Genomic DNA, 23213 nt, shown 5'->3' with positions numbered 1-23213 from the left:
CTAATCCCATTTCCAAACGAAATTCCATAATCAAAATCAAAGATTGGATAAACTTAACCCTTATCAAACGCTAGTTTCATATATCTAATTCTCATTAACCCTTTGCACTCCAGAAGTTTTTCACCGGAAACATTCAATATTTTCTAATGAGATACAGACGACATCTTAGATTGAATTAAGAAATCTCACATGCATCGAGAACTATTTTCTTTCAATATTTCGTATATTGAAGCATTATACAAAGTTTAATATTAAATATCAAAGTTTACAGTTCCGCTGTGTCAAATCATTTGACTTAGAGCCTCTGGAGTGCAAAGGCTAAATTGCTTGGAAATAATCACAATAAGAAAATTGATATTATTATGATATTATAGGAAATATAGGCGTAACATATGCTCAGAATTCTTCTCTGTTAATGATTTATTGGGAACAGAGATTTCTTTCTCAACTCCGATCGATACGGCTACTTCGTTAATGATTTATTGGGAAAAAAGTAGCCGTATCGATCAGAGTCGGGAAATAAATCACAGGGGGTTAAACGTAATTTTAATAGAAACAAAGATTTATGCAACGCGGCGATGTCGGCTGAATGGATTCAAGGAAGGCCGAGCATTCGAATTCCGCCCACGTGTCCGGCGAAACACGAGGAAGTCGGTGCGCGCGACGCGTCGTGCGAAGAGTTTCAGAGCAGCCCGGCGTGGCCGCGAGCGATGACGACGTCGATGACGAACAGGATCGCGGCGAAAGCGGAATCACGGGGCGCGGACGTGACTGAAAATCCAGGCACGCCGTGGACGCGGTTTGCACCGAAAGATGAGTCATCGGGATCGACCGCGGTCCTCACGAATTATTCCGTCAGCGGCCGGACACGTTTCGGAGTTGCGCGAGGAAAACAGAGGACGTGAATCATCCGTGGGAAATACTGAACTGTGGACCGGTTAGTTGTTTGTTGGAGATCTCAGCGAAATAATAAGTAAAGTTATATATTGTTTGTGTTACGAGTGCCTCGAAATGAGAAGTGCGAGTGGTGTTTGTTTTAGGATGGTTTTTGTGAACTGGTTTCGGATTGATTGAATATTAATGATACACATGTTAATGATATTGATTATTGTTGGTTATTAATATTAGTGACGGTGGTTTTTGGAGGTTTTTGCGAACTGGTCTCGGAGTGATTGAATATTAATGATGTGTTGTTGATTATTAATGGCAGTGATGGTGCGAGCGGTGTTTGTTTTTGAAGGAGGTTTTCTTGATGTGACTTTGGAGTGATTAAACATTAATGATACGGTGTTAATGATATTGATTACTGTTGATTATTAATATTACTGACGGTGGTAGTGGTGTTCGTTTGTTTTTTAGAAAGGTTTTTCAGAACTGGTTTCGAAGTGATTGAATATTAATCATACGGTGTATTTGATTACTAATGTTAGTGATGGTGCAATTAGTGTTAGTTTTCGAGGGAGATTTTTGTAAAGAGGTTTTGGAGTAATTAAATATTAATGACACGGTATTGTTAATGATATTAATTATTGTGGACCATTAATATTGATAGTAGCCTGTTTTGAGTTCTACAGGCAAGTTTTTCTGAAAGGTTTCGATTAATTAAATATTAATACGACGGTGTTAGTAATGATGTCAATTATTCCTGATTATTAACATTAGTAACAATAATATTGAACTACCATTGGCACGTAAAAGGCGATAGTAAAATAAGGAATGCTTTCCCGAACGTTTTATAAGACAACGCTATCGAGCTGCTACCATCTCAGCCGTCTGGCTAATAAATCTATGTCACTCCGTCAGTTATCTACTAATTTCAATTAACCCGGCCGCTCCAGGGTTCCCCGGTCCAAGTGTCAATTACGTTAACGAGACAACTTTCTCAACATAATGGAACAGTCGGATGACCTTGCGGGACAAGTGACAGACATTCTTATCGCTCGCGATCGAGGGGGACCGAAATGAGACTGTCTGCTAACAGGTAAACCCGACAATTCACTTGTTAGTCATTTGCTCAGTTCGTCAGGTATACTTTTAAGGCGGATCATAAGGAAGTCGTTACAAAACTACACGGTCTATTTTATCATTAACATCTAAAATATACAGACAAACGAAGAAAATGATAGATTCAAAAAACATTTACTAAATAATGTTTATGAAATTCAATGCGCGTCGAATTGACGCGTTCCGTAAATCTACTGTTAACACGTTGACGCCGGCGTGACCCACCGGTGGCTCACACACGCCTTTTTTTAAACGGGGTCTCAAAAAGCGCCGACGTCAACGTGTTAATCCAGTGATCGCGATAGGCGGAAAGGCAGAAGAAGAAGATCCTGAGGGTAAAGTTCACGAACCTGCTGGATCTTGCGTTCACCGTTAGATTTGTTTTTGTCGGAACATGAATATTTTCAGTGAAAAACTTTCGAGTGCGAAGGGTTAATCCAGTGATCGCGATAGTCGGAGAGACAGAAGAAGAAGAGGATCCTGAGGGTAAAGTTCACGAACCTGCTGGATCTTGCGTTCACCGTTAGATTTGTTTTTGTCGGAACATGAATATTTTCAGTGAAAAACTTTCGAGTGCGAAGGGTTAATCCAGTGATCGCGATAGTCGGAGAGACAGAAGAAGAAGAGGATCCTGAGGGTAAAGTTCACGAACCTGCTGGATCTTGCGTTCACCGTCCCTCGAGTCCTGCTCGGAGGATCGTTCGCCGTAGTCGTCGTCGTCGGGGTCGAGGGCTGCAGGGTGGCGGGTCCTCGGTAGCCGCGCGGACGCGGACCTGCAGAATTGTTGCTGCTGCTCGTTCCATCGCCTGGCGGAGGCACGAGGCGCGTGACACGTCTGCGCCACGTGAGTCCCTTGGCTCGTGTGGCTCGATGGCCTGCCCCACCCCTCGTACTCCCGTGGAATTCGCCGCGGGACCGTGCCGTCCTCTATGTGGCCCAGCAGCTCCCGGCTGCTCGACTCGTAGCTCTTCTCTCGCAAGGATCTCCGCAGCTTCGCCTCGCTGCTGGTCACTCTGATCGCGAAATAGAAGATCAAACATCATCGTGACGTTGACAGCGGAAGACGAGGTTTTCGAGGCATTGAAAGGCTTCAGTGAGAATTTGGGTGAAATGTATAGTCGAAGTGGAAGAGGATTTGTATTTTATCAGATCTATTCTTGGTGACGTATTTGTCAATAGAAGGAAATTGAACAGACAGTGACTAATCGCAGTAAAATAATTACTACAAATTAATCATAAAGTAGAACCTCTCTTGCCTCTATCAAGCATTCACCGATCACTTTCGCAATCTTCTCTACATGATTTTGTACCATTGTTACTCAGTAGCAATCTTTTGTTCCTTCACCATACCATTGCACGCTTACTTCGATCGAGCGCGTGCCCTTGGAATTCTAATAAAGCCGCGCCTAACACGGCGCTGGCAGTGCTACCAGCGATACACACCGATAAAAGACAACTAATAGATTCTTAAACACGACAGTTGTGAAAAGACGAATATAAATAATTCAGGGCTGAAAGGGTTAAAAGGAAATATAGGCATAACACATGCTTAGAATTTTTCTCTCCTTCCAATAAATTAATATATCGATCAGAATTCAGGAAGAGATCATAGGCCATGGGGTTAAGAAAAATTATAATTTAATCATCAAAAACTTCATTCCAATATACTCCCATAGAGAACAGCATTGTCAGAACTCTGCCATATAAAAAATAGCCCTATGTAAAATTCAGCCGTGCCTAAGAGGCTAACCTAAGAGGCTACCCTAGGAAGTTAACCTAAATCTAAGAAACTGAATCGAAGTGTTGTAAAATTCCGGTGAAAACAGGCTCGGGCACACGTGTCCCAGAATCGAACAAGCGAGAAGGAAGGGATCGACTCACTCGGTGTGCCTCTGGAGCGATTGATGCGACATCACGTGCTGCTGATGAACGTGTTCGCGCTGTCCGCGCCTCAGCCCGGAGCAAGAAGCCTCCGGCAGCGTTGCTATTCTACTTTCGTCGGCTCTCTCGCGGATCCCCGTTACTTTCGGCGGCATTGTCGCCCGGGACAGCGATTGGTTCCTTTGTTGCTGGTGGTGCTGCGGCGCCTGGTGGAGATAAACCGCCGACTGCCGCATCTGCGCCGCGTATCTGATCGCAACAAATCCCGAATAACGTCGACCACTCCCGGACAAAAGCGTGAGATGTCTCGGGAAACCTCGAGATAGCTTCGCGAATCGCGAGGTATCGGTTAGCGGGTGAAAGGGAGAGGAGAGAAATGGATTCTTTACCGTTCTTCGGAATAAAAGTAACCGTCGCTGGCCGTGTCCGACGGCGTGACGATGTCCAAGCTCGATTTAGGCCTCTGCGGACGCCTCTGCTGGCTGAACGTCTCGTCGCAGTGCGTTGGCATTTGCTGCTGTGGCCTCCTGGTCGCTTCGTATTCGAGGAAGTCGGCGCTGTGTGGCCTTGGCGGGGGCTGCGCTCTGGGCTGCCTCATCACGGCTACTGTGAGAGAAATGCATCGTGAACGATTCATCGATGGGGAGATTCTAGGTGGATGGAGAGTACTGTTTTGGGGAGTGTGGTATTGGAAAGTATTGTGTTGGGAAGTGTTGTCTTTGGGAGGGTAGTTTTTGGGAGTATGGTTCTTAGGAACCTCAGTCCTTGTGAATGATAGTCCTTGGGATATGGTATTTGGGAACTATAGTCTTTGAGAACTGTAGTCGTTGGGGACTGTAGTCTTTGGGGAATATGGTCGTTGGGGACTGTAGTCTTTAGGGAATATGGTCGTTGGGGACTGTAGTCTTTAGGGAATATAGTCTTTAGAAACTACAGTCCTTGGGAATTATGGTCCTAGGGAACTATAGTCCTTAGGAACTATAGTTCTTGGGAACTATAGTCCTTAGGAACTATAGTTCTTGGGAACTATAGTCCTTAGGAACTATAGTTCTTGGGAACTATTGTCCTTAAGAACTGTAGTCCTTAGGAACTATTGTCCTTAAGAACTGTAGTCCTTAGGAACTATAGTCCTTGGGAACTATGGTCCTTGGGAAATTTAGTCCTTGGGGACTGTAGTCTTTAGGGACTATTGTCCTTAAGAACTGTAGTCTTTAGGAACTACAGTCCTTGGGAATTATGGTCCAATGGAAATATAGTACTTAGGAGCTATAGTCCTTGGGAAATATAGTTCTTGGAAACTATGGTCCTTAGAAACTACAGTCCTTAGAAACTATAGTCCTTGAGGACTCTAGTCCTCAGAAACTATAGTCCTTAGGAACCATAGTTCTCAGTAACTCTAGTCCTCAAGGACTACTATTCGCCAACTACACATCTCAATAGCAATAGTCCTCAGGAAACACAGCCTTTACTAACTACATTCCTCAAGAACTTATCAACAAAAATTACTTATCAACAACAAACCCTCCAAACCCAAAACGAAATAAAAAAACCACCATTCATCCCCACAAAGTACTAACAATTAGCAGCTGGCGAGTGCATCTGCTGCTGATGCTGATACTGCTGATGCTGTTGAGCATAGAGCGGTATAGGAATAGGCGCCGGAGAGGCTCCCTTGGAGTAGCCCACAGGCCCAGCGGGTCTCTGGTACAGCTGTGGCGCGCCGTAGACCTCCTCGTAGTCCCCGTTTCCCCTTCCGGAAGACCTGGGCTTAGCGGCGCTGCGGCCATAAGTGTCCGGCGTGCGTCTCTCGTTCTGCGGCTGCGTGTAGCCGTAAGTCAGTCCGGACTTGTCCGTGCGCAGGTTCTGCTGAGCTGGCTGGCTGCCGATCCTCGTCCCGTAGATGACGCTGCCGCGGTCGTAGTCGGACATCGGGCTCTTGCTGGTCATAGTGACGTCGGGCGAGACGGGGGACTTCCGGTAGTCGGGGTCAGGCGACGGGGTCGAGTACTCGGTGGAGCCGTCGGTCAGCCTGCGCGGCTTGGGCGGCGCGTTCGCGTAGATCGGCTGGCCGAACTTCCTGGGCATCGGCTGGACGGTCTGCACCGTGACCGGGGACTGGGCCTGCTGCTGCTGCAGCTTGTGCTGGTGGGCCTGGTGGGCCTGCCCCGCGTTCTGCAGCGGAATGTGCTGGTGCAGCATGGCTTGGTGAGGGTAGACCTGTTGCATCTGCTGGCCAGGCTGCATCAGCTGGCCGTACTGCTGCGACGTGCTCGATTGATTATACTGCTGCTGTTGTTGCTGCTGTTGTTGCTGTTGCTGGATCCAACCGTTCACCATCGGCTGCACCTCGTTCGCGTTGTTGTTCGCCGCGTTCGCCACGTTGCTGTTCGCGTTGTTGTTCCCGTTGTTCGTGTTCGTGTTGCCGTTGCTGCCGCTCAGGTTCGGGAAGGACGCCGTGTTCACGCTGTTCGGGCTGGAGTTGTTGTTCGAGGCGTGGCTCGGCTCGTCCCGGGACTGGAACCCGTGGAAACCCGAGTCGCTGTCGTCCGCGCTCTGGTTCAGGATCGACGAGATCGAGGACACGCTCGGCCGAGCGCTGCGCTCGCCGTCCTGCTGCCCGGCTATCTCGATCACCACTGCTGCCTCGCCCGCTCCGCTGAAACCGATTTCGAGTTTACGAGCTTCTGAGTATTAGGGTGATTAACACATGAGTGCCACGGTGGTTATCGATGACCGGAGCTTCCAAATTACTCGAGAACAATTATAATTCATATGATATAACATTCATTGTACCTTATAATCGGCGGTTCGCTCTCAAAATCAACGTTTAACCGCTGAACTTTTCTTTATAGACTCTACTTTCGAGAATTTTCATTGATTACAACCCTTTTCTACTTTTCTCCGCTTCTGTTCATTGCTTTAATTACTACTCAGGAATTCCCATTTTCTAGAACGTTATTCTACGTTTCTCCACTCCGGTTTATTCTATTTCGATCAAGAATTTTCATATTTTCAAACGTTCCTCCAACGAAGACTTAACCCTTTGCACTCTCTGGGCTCCACTATGACACCATTTATACTATTAAATGTATTAATGAATAAATTTAGAATTACATTAAGATTACTGAATCTTCTATGCATCCAAATTTTGTACTAAGAAGGAAAGTAAAGGAATCTAAGAGATGTTACAATATAACATTCTTCATGTGCTAGGCGTACTATAAAAACGGCTTGGAGTTGGTAGATTACAAAATAATCTGCTAAGGGTTAACCCTTTGAACTCTGTAGGCTCCAATATTGCACCACACTATTAAATATTCTAATGAATAAATTTAGAAGAATTATCCTAAGATCACTGTATCTTCCGAATTCTATGCATCCAAATTTTGTACCAAGAAGGAAGACAAAGAAATCTAAGAGATATTACAATATAACATTCCTCATGTGCTAGGCGTACTATAAAAACAGCTTGGAGTTGGAGGATTACAAAATCATCTTCTAAGGGTTAACAAGTATTTATCTACCAAGCAAGACCGACCAGCATCGAACGAAACGCGAAACCCGCCTCCGGGAGGCCAAGCTAGCTGCTCGAAGCGTCGCGGCAGGACGCAGGTCCCCATCTCGCGCGTAATCGCGGTGCAACTACGCGAACTCGTTAGTTTGCTTTCTGGAAGTTAGCCCCGGATAAACGGCGTACTGGAAAGTGGGGGGACACGCGAAACCGTGGCGCGTCCTCCTCGGGCGTTGTTCCGTCGAAAAATTACGGAACGCTCGTTTCCAGTTTCTCGTATCCGCCGCTCGCGAGTTTTCCTTCTGTCCGCAGGCCCGCGCCGCGGTTTCCAGTTCGGCCGAGTTCTCAAAGCTAATGACTCCGCCCGGTCGAAAACGCGACGCGAGGAACTCGTGCCCGCCTACCCTTATTTGCGGACTGGTTTTTCGGATTAACTCGGGACGAGCCCCGACACGCGTGTCCGCCGGGCCGGCCGGGGAGTTCGTTAGATAAGCATGGAAGTATTTTGTACGGGAAGCTCGCGATCGCGTGCAACTGAAGCTGCGGCAGCGCCGGGGATCAAACTTTCTTATTTTTCTTCTTGTTGCGCTCTGCGCTTTGCTGCGGCTACCGGAAATGTATTCGGGAGTGGGAGATCGCACGGAATTGGATTACGGTGAATTAATACAGGGTTTTTTGCGTTTTTGGGAATTTTGGGGGTGGAAGATGGTACGGAGTTGGATTGTAATAAATGAATACAGGGTTTCTTGTGTTTTTGGGACATTCGGGGGTGGAAGATGATGTAGAGTTGAATTATGATAAATGAATACAAGGTATTTTGTCTTTGTGAGACATTTGGGGGTGGAAAATTGTACAGAGTTGAATTATAATAAATGAATGTTAGAGTTCCTTGAGTTTTTGGGGCATTTGGGGTTGAAAGATGGTACATAATTGAATTAGAATAAATGAATTTTGGGGTTTCTTGCGTTTTTGGGGTATTTGGGGATGGAAAATTGTACAGAATTGAGTTATAATAAATGAATTCGGTTTTTTTTGCATTTTTGGGGCATTTGGGGTGGAAAATTGTACAGAGTTGAATTATAATAAATGAATGTTAGAGTTCCTTGAGTTTTTGGGGCATTTGGGGTTGGAAGATGGTACAGAATTAAATTAGAATAAATGAATTTTGGGGTTTCTTGCGTTTTTGGGGTATTTGGGGATGGAAAATTGTACAGAATTGAATTATAATAAATGAATTCGGTTTCTTTTTGCATTTTTGGGGCATTTGGGGATGGAAAATTGCACAGAATTGAATTACAATAAATGAATTCGGGGTTTTTTGCGTTTGTGAGACATTTGAGGGTGGGAAATTGTACAGAGTTGAATTACAACAACTGCATTCAGGATTTCCACTCATTTACGAGAAACGTGAGAGAGAGAGTACAGAGTCGGATTACCCAGCTTTTTAAAACTTTCATTAGAAACGAGGACCTTCCACTGTAATTTCACTATTACCATTATACTCTCGAATTTATATAAATTCTCTCGACGATCCACAGTTCAATGAAAAGAATACTAACCCCAGATACCTAAACATTCCTCTAAACATCCACCAACACTACAAACCTTAATTCCCTACGCTCTCCTACTCCCTAATCAAATTCCAATAACACACCTCTCAAACCACCCTCCTGCCACCCAACAAACAAAATACAAAAGCACCCACAATCCACAATCCATAATCCACAATCCAAATGTTCAACTACACTAACCCTAATTAAACCTTATTCACCCAGAGTTAAACAACACTCCCATTAACCCTTTGCACTCCAAGAGTTCTCTACCAAAAATACCCAACACTCTGCGATGAAATATAGTTAACATTTCTTGAAACTGGCTTCACGAGAAATCGTACATAAGTTGAGTTAATAATAAGTTCACGTATCAATGCATCACAGGAAACTTAGCATTAAACATTATACTCCATAGTTTTTCAGTGCCAAATCGAACAGCGACCGAGAGGAGCCTACGGAGTGCAAAGGGTTAAAACTGCGGAGCACAGGGAACTCCAATACGAGCGAGTTCCATTATCGACCAGCACTCCGCTGCACCCAATCGCTCACAAGAATAATCAAAGCACGTTCTTATTAAAATTTCATACGACTATAAATCCTCTCGCGCGCACGGCCAAGGAAATTCCCTTATCGATCCGACACCGACCGGTCTATCGCGACGCTGCGATCTCTGTCTCGCTCGTCCTCCCACGCAAAGAGGCAAAGAGACTCGTTGCGCCAGGAAACGAAACGATGTTCGCAGCGAAACAATTAGGATCGCGGCGCCGGGAGATGAGAAATGGGCGGGGGATATCGTTGCGCCGATACGGGCGCTGATGAGCAGCGCGGCTCAAAGAAACGGCACCCGTAGAATAGCGAATAAATGGAGACCGGACGCAAAGAAATCCCGGCGATGCGAGATAAATGATCGCACGCGGACTATCCTCGACAATGGCGCCACGGGATTAGCCCGCGTTACCACCCCCGGCTAATTGAACCCCGATCGAATCGGATCCAGGATATCGATTATATTATTTGATCTAAATAAGAATCCAATCGACATTTATTTCAAAATTGTTTTCAACCTCCTACTAGTAATATTAGCATTGTCTAGATAGAGTCTCTAAAATCTCAGAACAGCGAGAGACCATTTAATATTTTCAAAGCGAAAATAAGATCAAATAATATAATTTTCGCTTTGAAAATATTAAATGGCCTCTCTTGCTGTTCTGAGATTTTAGAGACGCTTTCTAGACAATGTTAGTGTTACTAGTAGAGGGTTGAAAACAATTTTTTAATGCGGACTGGATTCTTATTTCAATCCAATTCACTCTGCAACGTGATTCGTCTCGGTTTAGCAAAGCAATCGATATCAGAAGCAATTATTTAATTTTCCTCGGTCTATTAGAACAATCGCGATCAGAAGCACTTATTGAATTTTCCTCGGTTTATTAGAACAATCGAGATCAGACGAAGTTTTATTGAATTTTCCTCGGTCTATTAAAACAAAGAAAATCAAAAGCAATTTTATTGAATTTTCCTCGGTCTATTAGAACAATCGAGATCACAATTTTACTAAATTTTCCTAAGAACGTAGCGATAGAAGATTGAAGAATAAGGGATTAGAATTACTCACGGACTAGGATCCTGAAGCAGAGTCGCCAGAGTCAACGCGTTCACCCATTGGTTCATGCTTTCGCGGCTGTCCGCCGCGAAATGGTAGGTCCTCATGTTCGCGTGTTCCGCTTTGAACGCGAACTTCCTGTTAACCTTGTCCTCGGGCTTGCAGACGGTGACCCGGTACGACGGAAGCAGTATCGAGCCGAGCAGCTTCTCTTCTTCCGGGCCTGAAAGCAGATTATCAACATCATCAATTACAATACTATAAAGAACTGATTTATAATATTTTGAACGATGATACTTTGATAATATTCATAATATTTTGAACGCAAAATATTAACACATGTGAGGATAGTAAAAATGTTGAGTAGCAAAAATAGAAATGCAGACGTCGTACCTCGAAGGTTAAAGTGCATAATAATTTTAAAAAAATTGATGCTATATAGAATTAATTTCCTGACAACGTGGCTTATGAATTTCAATGTTATAGCATTCATGTAGTTTTTCATTGCGTGAATTATTATTATTATTATATTATTCGTTACATGTTGAGATCAATAAAGGTTCAACGTGTAATCTAATTTTTAGGAAACGTCTCTTAATCAATCACGGAATGATATTAATTGTTACAATTGCGAAGAACTCCGATTTTTCATCGGGAACGCGAAAGAGACAGCGATGGAAGGAGCTATCGGAGCCGCGCGAGTAAACGTGTCGATCGCAGAAACCCGGCCAGGATTGACGTCCAACGATGAAAAAGAGGGAAAGAGCACACGATTGATGGATTTTCTATAACGCACAGGTCCTGCGAACGTCAGCCGCCTTTTCATCGTGATCACGGGACGCCCTTGTTCCCCGTGAAACTGTACAGTGTCAATATGGCGGCGCTATCTCTTTTTTCTAGATACAGTTTTACGATCGAGAGAAATGATAAGTACTTATGATTCTCTATAGTATATATATTCAACGAAATACATTAACTTGCAAGGATAATGTATAATTTTTAACATCTATATATTTACTATAACGCATCATTTATTGTAAATCAACTGGAAAAATACCTTTAACGATTTGCGATCCGAAGTGCTCTTGGTTTCTCACTTTGAGGTTCACGTCGACGTTAATTCATTCAATTACAGCTTAATATGACATCTATATCTATATATCATAAAGATAAATTGAATATTCCTAGTGACAAATGTTTCGAGTGCAAAGGGTTATTCTGAAACAAGCCATCGATCTCTATGGTTCCAAGGCGATGCTACCTAAAACACCATTGTTCCCCTTATTTTGTGAACACCTCTCCCGTTAAGTTAATTGAAAAAACTGTCACCTAGTGACAAATCTTCCGAGTGCAAAGTGTTACTAAACTAAACAATCATCGTCCTTCTATTCAATAAAATCCTGACCCTCCCGAACTTCCGCTTGCACCCCCTAAAAATCAAATTGCAGCGGCTGCGCTTTGGAAAACACAGATACACAGAGCGTCGCATCGAGTCGCATTCAGTTCTATCGCGAGATCGTTTGAAAAGGGGCACTCGGTTTCATTTCCGTTGCGAGTTGGTTCTTGCTCGATTCATCCTTCGAATTAACGTGCTCGGGGACAAGATCCCGGGGACACGAGGGGACGAAGGCGGGGAAAAAAAAGGAGACCATCCTCGGTCCCGTTCAAAGCCGGTTTTGCACGGGTGTATCCGCATTCTGCGCGCGACAATGCGCGCACTCGCGGTAATCGACCATTCGCCGCGCGTCTATTCGAGAGAGACTCCGGCCGCCGGGTCTTTGGCGTCAAACGTTTCCGGGAAGATCGTTTTGTCTGGGCCTCCGGTGCGCGCCTCCGTTCCGGCCGGCGAGGCAGACTGTTCCCTCGCCGGGGAGCGGGGACGGAGAGGGTCGACGCACGCACGCACGCTCTCTCGTTCATTAACGAGGAACATTCATCCGCGGCTTCCCGCCGCGAAATCCGCGCGTGAAAGGAACGCGAAAGTGCTCGCGAACAAGCCGCGGGAATGGTAAGTGTCCGTTTCTCGGGAAATTATCGCGAGATGCTCTCGGAGGCGTCTCCCGAGAGTGGATGGGAGGATTTGGATGGTGTTGAGGATGTTGTTGGTGATGTTGGTTGGGTTGGTGATGGGTATTGGGAGGTTAATGGTGATGGTGGTGGTATTGGTATTGGGGATACTGAGGGTGTTTGTGTTCTTGATGGTATGGATACTATAGATACTATTGATACTACTGATAGGGTAGATGATGTAAATACTAGAGATAGTACTGGTGCTATTGATTCTTTTGATACTGTAGATACTAAGGATATGATGGATATTTATATTCTTGATGCTATAGATACTATTGATACTATAGATACTACTGATGCTATTCATAGTATAGATGATGTGGATACTAGAGATGTTAGTGGTGATATTGGTGGTATTGATACTATGGATACTAAGGGTATTTATGTTCTTGATTGTATAGATACTGTAGATACTATAGATACTACTGATGTTATTGATACTATTGATAAGATAGATGATGTGGATACTAGAGATATTACTAGTGCTATTGACTCTTTTGATACTGTAGATACTAAGGATATGATGGATATTTGTATTCTTGATGCTATAGATACTATAGATACTACTGATACCATTGATACTATTGATAGGATAGATGATGTGGATACTAGAGATATTACTGGTGATGTTGGTAGTATTGATACTGTAGATACTAAAGGTATGATGGGTATTTATACTCTTGATACTATTGATACTATTGTCGTCATTAATTTCATTGATATTATTCACACTATCCGTGCTATTGGTGCCATTAGTAATACAAATACTATTGATTCTGTTCACACCATTAATACTAGAGACACTACACCAAACATACTATAAAATATAGACTATACTCTAACAAAACCATTGTTCATACCTCAACAAATATTCCCCTTTTTCAAAGAAATCAAAAACAAGTCAGTCCACCTCTCCACGATAGCAAGTAGAAAAGGTCCGCGACTAGTCAGACGCGGCGAAAGCCGCCGTCACTGAACTCCAGCCGCCCGTCCCGGCGTCGGAGTCCAAAGTAGCCGATTCGGTTTCGATCGTCGGTACCTCGGGCATCTCGAAGACGCAGGAAATCGCGACAGGCGTCCGACGAATCGTAAATGTTCGAGCTCGAACGATTCCGACAGCCGCGGCGTCCATTGACGCGCGTTAGATATCGCGCGGCGACGGTTTCTCCGCCCGGGGCCGGGCATAAATCACGCCGAACCGCGGACAGGGGAAAAAGAAGGCGGCAAAAAGTGCCATAAATTTCGCGCCGGACGTCCGAATGAACACGTAGGACAACCGGCGTCGAAAGAGCCAAGAACGAGGCTCGGTTTAATCGCCCCCGGAACTGAACTACCGAGTCGTCCCTTTTTACTCCTCTCGCGAACCACTCGGCCCTCCTCCGGCGAACCGAGCGAAAAGAACAGTTCGCGTGGATATTGATAATTTTGGAACGATACCAGCGACTGTAGATTTCGTTCGTCTTCGGTTTGGAATTCTCTGTTGTATAGCGTTCATTCGTTGTTGCGTACCGAGAGGCTGTTAATCTACTTTGATTTAGTATAGTTTCTTTCAGGGGAACTCGATTTAATTCAGATAGTCTGATTTAATTAATGCAGATTTAGTTTGGATTACTTCTATTTCATTTAACTGAATCTTTGTTTGATTCAATTTTGTAAAGTTCGATTCTATTCAGTTCAACTTGATCTAATTTAATTCAACTCAATGCAGCTTAATTCGACTTAACCCGATTGACTCATTCTAACTCAATTAGTGTAAGTTTACTTTGACTTAACTTTATTTCCATTCGATTCAACTTTATACAATATAATCTGGTTCGATTCAGTTCAGCTTGATCTACTTTAATTCAACTCAATGCAATTTAATTTCACTTAATTCAATTGACACATTCTAACTCAATTAATGCAAACCTATTTCGACTTAACTTTATTTCCATTCGATTCAACTTTATACGATATAATCTAGTTCGATTCAATTCAAATTGATCTAATTTAATGTAACTCAATGCAATTTAATTCATTTCACTCGCTAATTTCATTCAGATGTCCACCAACAACTATCGAAAACTACAGAAACACGTCAGAAGCAGACGAAATTAGCTAGAAAATACTAGGGAATCGCTTAATCGTTCGCAGAAAGCATCAGCAGGGCGCGCGTGCCGATAAGAGGATCGCAATGGAATTAACAATTTTTCATTCTCGTCCGGCCGGCCGCGGGTAAGGACTTTGGCACAGCTTCAACCCTCATCTCGCTGCTCCCGTTGCTTTTCAACGTTACGCTCAACCAATTTCCCAGCCCGCCCCGCCCCGCCCCGACCCGTCCCGTACCGCCTCCCGCATCCCTTAAATCTTTTCCGCCAGATCGTTCCCCGGGAACACTAATTGCGCGAGTTCCCCCGATTACGTACTTACGTACGGTGCACCACCTGCTTCCCCAAGGGAGCCCGTGATTTTCTTCAATTTTTCCAACGTGATATATACCCCCCGCGACGACGGAATTTATTTACCAGCGCGCCCGACCCGGCGAGCAGTGCTGCCTTAACCTTTCGCGAACGAACGTCGACGTTTCGGCGAGATGAAATTTTTGTATTTCGAATACCGAGTTACGGACAAATGATTTAATTAGTCGAACAAGAGATCAGTACGTTTTCCCTTAAATCGTATATCGATTGCTCGAATAATAGAAATAAAGAGGAATAGAAATAAATTAAGGGAAATAGACAAATTGTATATCAATCGCTCGAATAATAGAAATAGAGAGAAATTGAAATAAATTAAGAGAAATAGACAAATTGTATATCAATCGCTGAATTAATAGAGAAAAAGAAAACTGCGCACTGATATTTTACTGTTCGACTAATTAGATCATTTTTCCACGACTTAGTCTTCCAAATCTGAACGCTTCATCTCACCGAAATGCCGACATCCGTCCGCGAAGGGTTAACTCAGTGAGAAAGGAGGGGAATTATAGGGATACTCTATGTTTATTGTTGTAAGTTAGAATTTGGAGCGTGGCATTTGGAAGTTAGAAGTTGGAACTCGGAATTTGAGATTTGATGGTGACATGGGACATCTGAGATTTGAAATTTGAAATCTGGAAGCTGGTGGTCACAATTTGGAACATGGAATTTAATATTTCAAGTTTAAAACGTGAGATCTAAGATTTAAAATTTGAGAGCTGGAAGTTAGAATTTGGAACTTGGAATTTGAGGTTTGATGGTGACATGGGACATCTGAGATTTGAAATTTGAAATCTGGAAGCTGGTAGTCATAATTTGAGAGCTGGAAGTTAGAATTTGGAAGTTAGAAGTTGGAACTTGGAATTTGAGATTTGATGGTGACATGGGACATCTGAGATTTGAAATTTGAAATCTGGAAGCTGGTGGTCACAATTTGGAACATGGAATTTAATATTTCAAGTTTAAAACGCGAGATCTAAGATTTAAAATTTGAGAGCTGGAAGTTAGAATTTGGAACTTGGAATTTGAGGTTTGATGGTGACACGGGACATCTGAACGGTGACCGAGAGTCACCTCTCGAGCGCGAAGGGTTAATCGAAGAAAACTGACGGTTGTGTCGAACGGGGAGCTGATAATCCGGCCGCAGGTTTCACGGGTTTCATCCACGTTCCGCGCCGGCATTGTCGGGAATATTAAAATCCGTATTAAACGAGTTCGCGCTCGGCTGGAGCGGAACGCGTCGGGTAAATTAATTTACTCCGACGGAATAATAAGCCAGACACGCGTTGTTCCTATTGTGTGTCCGTCATATAATATCGCGTTAATTAACGGCAGTGTTCGCGTGTGCGTAAACGATTCCGCCCGGGCGTCCCCTGTCCCGAAAGAAGGGAACAACGCGACGGGAATTAAACGATTATTCACAGGTGAACGCGACCGTTTTCGAGACCGGCCTCACGCTGAGCCGCGTCGGATCGCGAGGAGCCCGCCTAGGCTCGGGACTTCTCGACGATTAACGAAAAATGGATTTCTATGGGGTATTCTGAGGTTGATAGAAGGAGAAAGGGTGTTTGTGAAGCTTAGAGGACATGGGCATTAGGAATGTTAGAATGTAACTTGGGATTGGTGAGAGGAATTTGTTGAATTGAATTGTTAATTGGGTTTAAGTAGTTTTAATATTTAGAATTTGATCGGTTTGATTGAATATTGGATTGAGTTGTTAAATAATCGTAGAAACTTAGGACAGTACTTGTGTAGTTAGAAGATTCGGATTTATGATTCACGAGAGAAAATCGTTGAATTGAATTGTTAATTAGTGAGCATCGAGGTTTTGTAGAACGTGTGTGGGATCTGAGAGGCTTGAATATTTAGAATTTGATCGGTTTGATCGAATATTGGATTGAATTGTTAAATAATCGTTGAAACTCGGGACAGTGTCTGTGTAGTTAGAAGATTCGGATTTATGATTCACGAGAGAAATTCGTCGAATTGAATTGTTAATAAGGCATCATCGAGGTTTTGTAGAACTTCTACGGAATCTGAGAGGCTTTAATATTTAGAATTTGATCGGTTCGATTGAATATTGGATTGAATTGTTAAATAATCGTGGAAACTTGGGACAGTATTTGTGTAGTTAGAAGATTCGGATTTATGATTCACGAGAGGAATTCGTCGAATTGAATTGTTAATTAGACAGCATGAAGATCTATCATAATTTTCATGAAATTTGTGAGATTTTAATATTCAAAATTTCATCTGTGTTTCATCGAATTGTTAATCAATCAAACTTGGGACAATTATCATATAATTTGAAGGTTCGAAATACATGCTATAGAATCTATAGAAATCCATAAATCAATCACTAAGATTTCGAATAATCACGCAACATTGTCTCAAAATGACAAAATCTGATCTATAATCCACAGAATCAAATCCTCGATCGATTAAACCTCGAAACAACTTCACGCGAAATGCCAATGAAATATGCTGCATAATCCACCGAATAAATGCATCGAATCGAATGGCATCCCTTAATCACCGTATCCTTAATTGAAAACGTACCTTTCCATTTTTAAAGAACGAATAGATTCGTTTCCAATGAGACACTCTCCGGATTTCGTTTCCATTATGCCACTCGCATATTAATGTCCCCATTGTCTCACGGTGATTCGGTAATATCCCGATGAAAGGGAACAAACGTGGCGGCAGTGGCGCGTCGTTAATTGCCCGCCACCGTCCGTCCAATTACTGTCCGATACTACTCGCGCCAGTCGTTTCGCTGGAACGATGACAAATTGTCCCGCGAAAAAGCGACACGAAAGAATCAGTTCCACGACGGACGTTTACGAGCGGTCGCGAGTCGAGCACAACCGGTCGTGTCACGGTCAACGGTCTGCTTCGATGGCCTTTTCGAACGCCACCGGAAGTCTCCCATAAATCGCGGGACCAAGGGTTTATATTTTCTTTTTCTTTTTCTTTAGATACTAAGGATGTGATGGATATTTGTATTCTTGATGCTATAGATACTGTTGATACTGTTGATACTATTGATACTATTGATGCCATTGATGCCATTGATACTATTGATGCTATTGACACTATTGACACTATTGACACTATTGATACTATTGAGACTACTGATGTTATGATACTATTGATACTATTGATACTACTGATGTTATGATACTATTGATAGGATAGATGATGTGAATACTAGAGATATTACTGGTACTATTGATTCTCTTGATACTGTAGATACTAAGGATGTGATGGATATTTGTATTCTTGATGCTATAGATACTACAGATACTATTGATAGGATAGATGATGTGGATACTAGAGATATTATTGGTGCTATTGATACTATTGATAGGATAGATGATGTAGATACTAGAGATATTACTAGTGCTATTGACTCTTTTGATACTGTAGATACTAAAGATACGATGGATATTTGTATTCTTAATGCTATAGATACTACAGATGCTATTGACAGTATTGATAAGGTAGACGCTGTGGTTCAACGAAGCACTGGTTCGCCAGTTACAGTGTTAATCGAGTAAACAATGACTGTTTCGCCGGGGGCAGGAAAAAGACTGTTGGAATTACGTGTCGCGAGCAAGTCTGTTCGGAACAGCACACAAGGTAAAAAGGTGAACGAGAAAAAGTGCGGGCAGCGTGCTCGTTTCTCTGGTTTCCCTGATTTTGCAACCGAGCGAGACGTAATTCCGTGGAAATAAAGGGAAAGAGAAAGATTTTCTTTATGGTATAGATACTATAGATACTACTGATACTACTGATAGGGTAGATGATGTGAATACTAGAGATATTACTGGTGCTATTGATTCTTTTGATACTGTAGATACTAAGAATATGATGGATATTTATATTCTTCATACTATAGATACTACCGATACTACTGATACTACTAATAGGGTAGATGAATTTACTAGAGATAATATTGATGCTATTGATTCTCTTGATACTGTAGATACTAAGAATATGATGGATATTTATTCTTGATACTATAGACACTAGGGATATGATATTTATATTCTTAATACTATAGATACTAACGATACGATGAATATTTGTATCCTCAATGCTACAGATACTAGAAATACTATTGTTACTATTAAAGCCATTAACATCATTAGTATTCACACAATTTGTACCATTCATAAAGTAGACAGTGTACATAGAAATATTACTTCAGAGTAAACGGAAAGAGAAAGAAGTCTGACCTTTGTAGTAGAAAAGGCAGTACTCGGATAGGACGAACCACCGTTTCTTCCAGAGCATGAGACCCTCCGAGCCCTGTTTGTGCAGCCAGCCCTGAAGGGCGACCGGGGCAGACAGCGGCCTTTTCGCGGCCGGCGATCGCAAGCCCTGCGAGCCGCTCCGTCTGCGGACTCCGGACACCGACGCTGCCACCCCCGAGCCATCGTTCTTGCTGCGCACCTGGACAGGTACGGGAAGTGGCGCCGCCTGGACAACCTGCAATCATTTGTTTTAATCTGTCAACCCTTTATTACTATTATTATTCGCATCGCGCGTTTCAGTGTGTATTTAATGTCACAACTGCTGCAATATTAGAGCCTAGAGTTCAAAGGGTTAAATAAAGGATACACAAAGATCCAACCGAAGAATCGACATCGAGAAAGCAAAGATCGTCATAACCGACAAAGTTTCACGATACACAGTAACAATTGAAAACCCCGCGAACCGATCGCTTGTCACCTGCATCGCGCGTTTCAGCGTGTATTTAATATTAACTGCTGCAATATTAGAGCCTAGAGTTCAAAGGGTTAAATAAAGGATACGCAAAAACCCAACCGAAGAATCGACGTCCAAAGCAAAGATCGTCATAACCGACAAAGTTTCGCGATACACAGTAACAATTGAAAACCCCTCGAACCGATCGCTTGTCACCCGCACCGCGCGTTTCAGCGTGTGCGCTCTCGACGTATCCTCGCGTTCCTCTCGAGGAATCGCGTTTCAAGGAAACCACCGATCGTCTTCTAACCGAGTCGAAAAATGACGAGAGCGCTGGGCGAGCGAGGAGAACCGATCGACCGACACACTTTCCGAGCGTTCGATCGGTTCGCTCTCGAGTTCGTCGCGAAGATACGGCCGGCCTTGCGGAGTGCAGTGTCATGTTGCCGTCCGAGCGACAGGCTTCTCTCCACGGTTCATCGAGATCCATTTTCCTCCGACGGTCTCGGCCGAGACACCGCAGAAATTCCAGGCATCCGACTGGAAACTTATCCGCTGCCCGCAGACTCGCGCGCCTCGAGATAACGAAAGAAAAGACGAGACACCGTGTATTTACTCTTACCAACCGATTTCGAGCACGGGTGACAGAGGCGTCGAGAATAAAAACGAATGCGAATTGATTCGGTGAATTAAAATCGAATGCGAATTCGAGTGAACTAGACAGTGTCGCGGAGAAACGTTAGCAAAATTTATTAGTTGATATAATAGCAAATTTTTAACTTTTCAAATTAAATTTCGAACTTTTAACATGCAAAGTGTACAGAGTTTATTGTTCTTTTAGCTGCTCTCTTTTTCATAACACTGGCAATTTGGTTTCATCGGAGTAATTAGTAAAGTTTGTAATGTTTTATATTACACATGGTCTGTAATCGATACTCTTACAACTCTTAAAATTACCAAGTTCAAATGACCTTTTGAAGTTCTATAAAATCTTCAAGAGTGCATTTAAATTAACTGTGGAATTTAGTTGGAAAAACCTTTTGTTCCGCGCGCAATAGAAGAAAAAAATGGAACGTGTACTCGTTGAAGGACGAATGCAGAGTACATTTTAATGAAAGATCAAAGCGAAACAAAGAAGAATGTTTATGTGAAAAAATCAAGAATTCATCGCGTCAAGCTTTACGATGACGTGTATACTCGTCAAACACAGTTAATTGATTTTCAAGTAAGTTTGGTGTAAATTAGTTTCTCTAATATATTCTCAGGACATCTCTTTTAAATAATTGCGAAAGAAATCGGAGGTGGGTCATTTTGGTCTGGTAGTTCCAGCGTTGAGTCAACTGTAAAATCAAAAATAATCGAGTCCTCTCTATCGAGGTATATCAAGATTAAATTATAAAAAGCGGTCGCGTTCACTTTGAAGCCGAAACGGTTGAAACGAGAATTTCCCTTTAATCCCGCCGATTTACGCGAATCGCCGCGACTCGCGTAAAGATCCGCGGGTCCAATTAGTAGTTTTTCAAGCTTCGAGGGCAAAGTACGTCCTCGATCACGGAAGTTGGCAAGCCTCCCCCCACCCCCGCTGAAAACGAGCACGAAACCGAGTCGCCGAAATTGCAGTAAATAATTCTGCACCGGCTTCTCCGGCAGAATCCGCTTAAAGCGACTGATTGCCGGGACAAGGAGAGTGCAGAGGTCAGCGAACGAGCTAGTGGCCAGTCGGCATCAGCGAGTTTCGCTTTTCCATCGATTCTCCGCCGGAGAAAATCGTGTCTCCGCTGATTTTCCCCGAGGAAACGCTCGCGTCCTCTTCCAAAGAGAAGTTTTCAACCCTTTTAACCCATCGACTCGATATTCTTCTAACGTTGAAGCTACTGGACGGAAAATAGCTTTTACTATTTTCATGCGTTCGTCTTGAAATTGTCAATTTTAGAGTTATTGATATACATATTAACGATTTTCTAATCATTTTCTAATCGACTCTCCCATCGACCTACTAATCTTCGAAATCTATTTCTATCTATCTCACAAAATTTCTTTATTACGAACGAAAGTAGCTTTTACTATTTCCAAACCTTAATTTCGTAATTGTAGATTTCAGATTTATCAATAAACAATAACAATTTTACTGATTTTCTAATCAATCCTTCCATCAACCACAAAATTTCTTCTCAGTAATTCATATAAATTACACAATTTCCAATAATCATTTCCTAATCAATTCTTCTTTCGCCAATACTACTGCATCGACCACTTCAGCGAGCCCTGTCGCAAAGGAAAGGGTTAATTTCAATCGAACGAAACCGTCCGCTTCACAAGGAACTCTCTTCCGAGAGAGGCTACACCGAGACACCGTCAGCCCCGGGACTTCCCCGACTCGATGAACCTTAATAAAGTTTGTTTAATAATGTCTGCCGCACCCGGCGCGACTGCATCGGCTTTTGATAAACGTTCGGCGCTGAGCGAGCGAGTCAAAGTCATCCGAATTCCGCATACCGATCCGGAGAATGCGGCTACCGACAAATATCGACGGAAATTAATAGTGCGCCGGTGGAGCCAGCGGTCCGCAGGCACGATCTTCCGGCTTTTGGATGTTGGAATTATAATAAGGAGAAAGGGAACGGACAGGAAGCAAGAGGAAGAACGGGTGGAAGGGAACTTTCGTTTTTGATTCGCTGGTGGCGGAGCTGCTTCGTATAGTCTAACCGGTTAACCCTTTGCGGACGAGTATTCTTCGAAATGTACAAAACCTTCAAGAGATAGATAAATTGTACATCAATTGCTTAATTAATAGAAAAAAATGGAAACTTCGCGCTGGCCTCTTGTTTGAGTAATTCAATCATTCGATTGTGATTTCCTCTTCTTAATATGAACATTTCATCTCGCCGAAACGTCGACGTTCGTCCGCAAAGGGTTAACTGTGTTTGACGAGTATACACGTCATCGTCAAGCTTGACACAATAATAATTTTTTCATGAATTCTGGATTTTCTCACATAAACATGTAATTCTTCTTTGTTTCGCTTTGATATTTCATTGAAATATACTCGACGAGTACACGCTCCATTTTTTTATTTTATTGCGGGGAGAACGAGAGGTTTTTCCAATTAAATTCCACAGTTAATTGGTGAAATGCAGACGATGATTAAATTTGCAGACGACCCTTTGCAGACGATTGCCGACACTTGGCGGAGATGAAACTTCCATGTTTGGAATACTAAGTTGCGTGCAAATGATTTAACTATTCAAACAGGAGGAAATTAGCACGTAGTTTCCTTATCCTATATTATTTAGGCACTTCGTTTTGATTCGGTATTGCAATATTGAAGTTTATCAATATTGCAATACTGAAATTTATATGAATTTTGTATTTGCGAAGCACGTCATGCGAGAGTGTCCAAGTAATTGAAATTTACTATGAAT

At 43.0% G+C, this 23213-nt stretch overlaps 1 protein-coding gene across 2 annotated transcripts in view; it reads right to left on the bottom strand.

Annotated features, from left to right (window-relative positions):
• LOC116434683 (uncharacterized) overlaps positions 1-23213 on the bottom strand; it is a 294137-nt gene that overhangs the window by 92832 nt on the left and 178092 nt on the right. For both annotated transcript variants that reach the window (XM_076371565.1, XM_076371566.1), the window contains exons 5-10: positions 19320-19572; positions 10565-10775; positions 5463-6541; positions 4275-4491; positions 3886-4134; positions 2657-3017 (exon numbers count right to left, since the gene is read on the bottom strand). In XM_076371565.1, coding sequence (XP_076227680.1) covers positions 2657-3017; positions 3886-4134; positions 4275-4491; positions 5463-6541; positions 10565-10775; positions 19320-19572 — 2370 coding nt within the window. The remainder of the gene's footprint in view (positions 1-2656; positions 3018-3885; positions 4135-4274; positions 4492-5462; positions 6542-10564; positions 10776-19319; positions 19573-23213) is intronic.

This window comes from Nomia melanderi, chromosome 10 (assembly GCF_051020985.1).
Source record: "Nomia melanderi isolate GNS246 chromosome 10, iyNomMela1, whole genome shotgun sequence".
Lineage (NCBI taxonomy): Eukaryota > Metazoa > Arthropoda > Insecta > Hymenoptera > Halictidae > Nomia > Nomia melanderi.
This window is presented reverse-complemented; position numbering and strand designations above follow the sequence as displayed.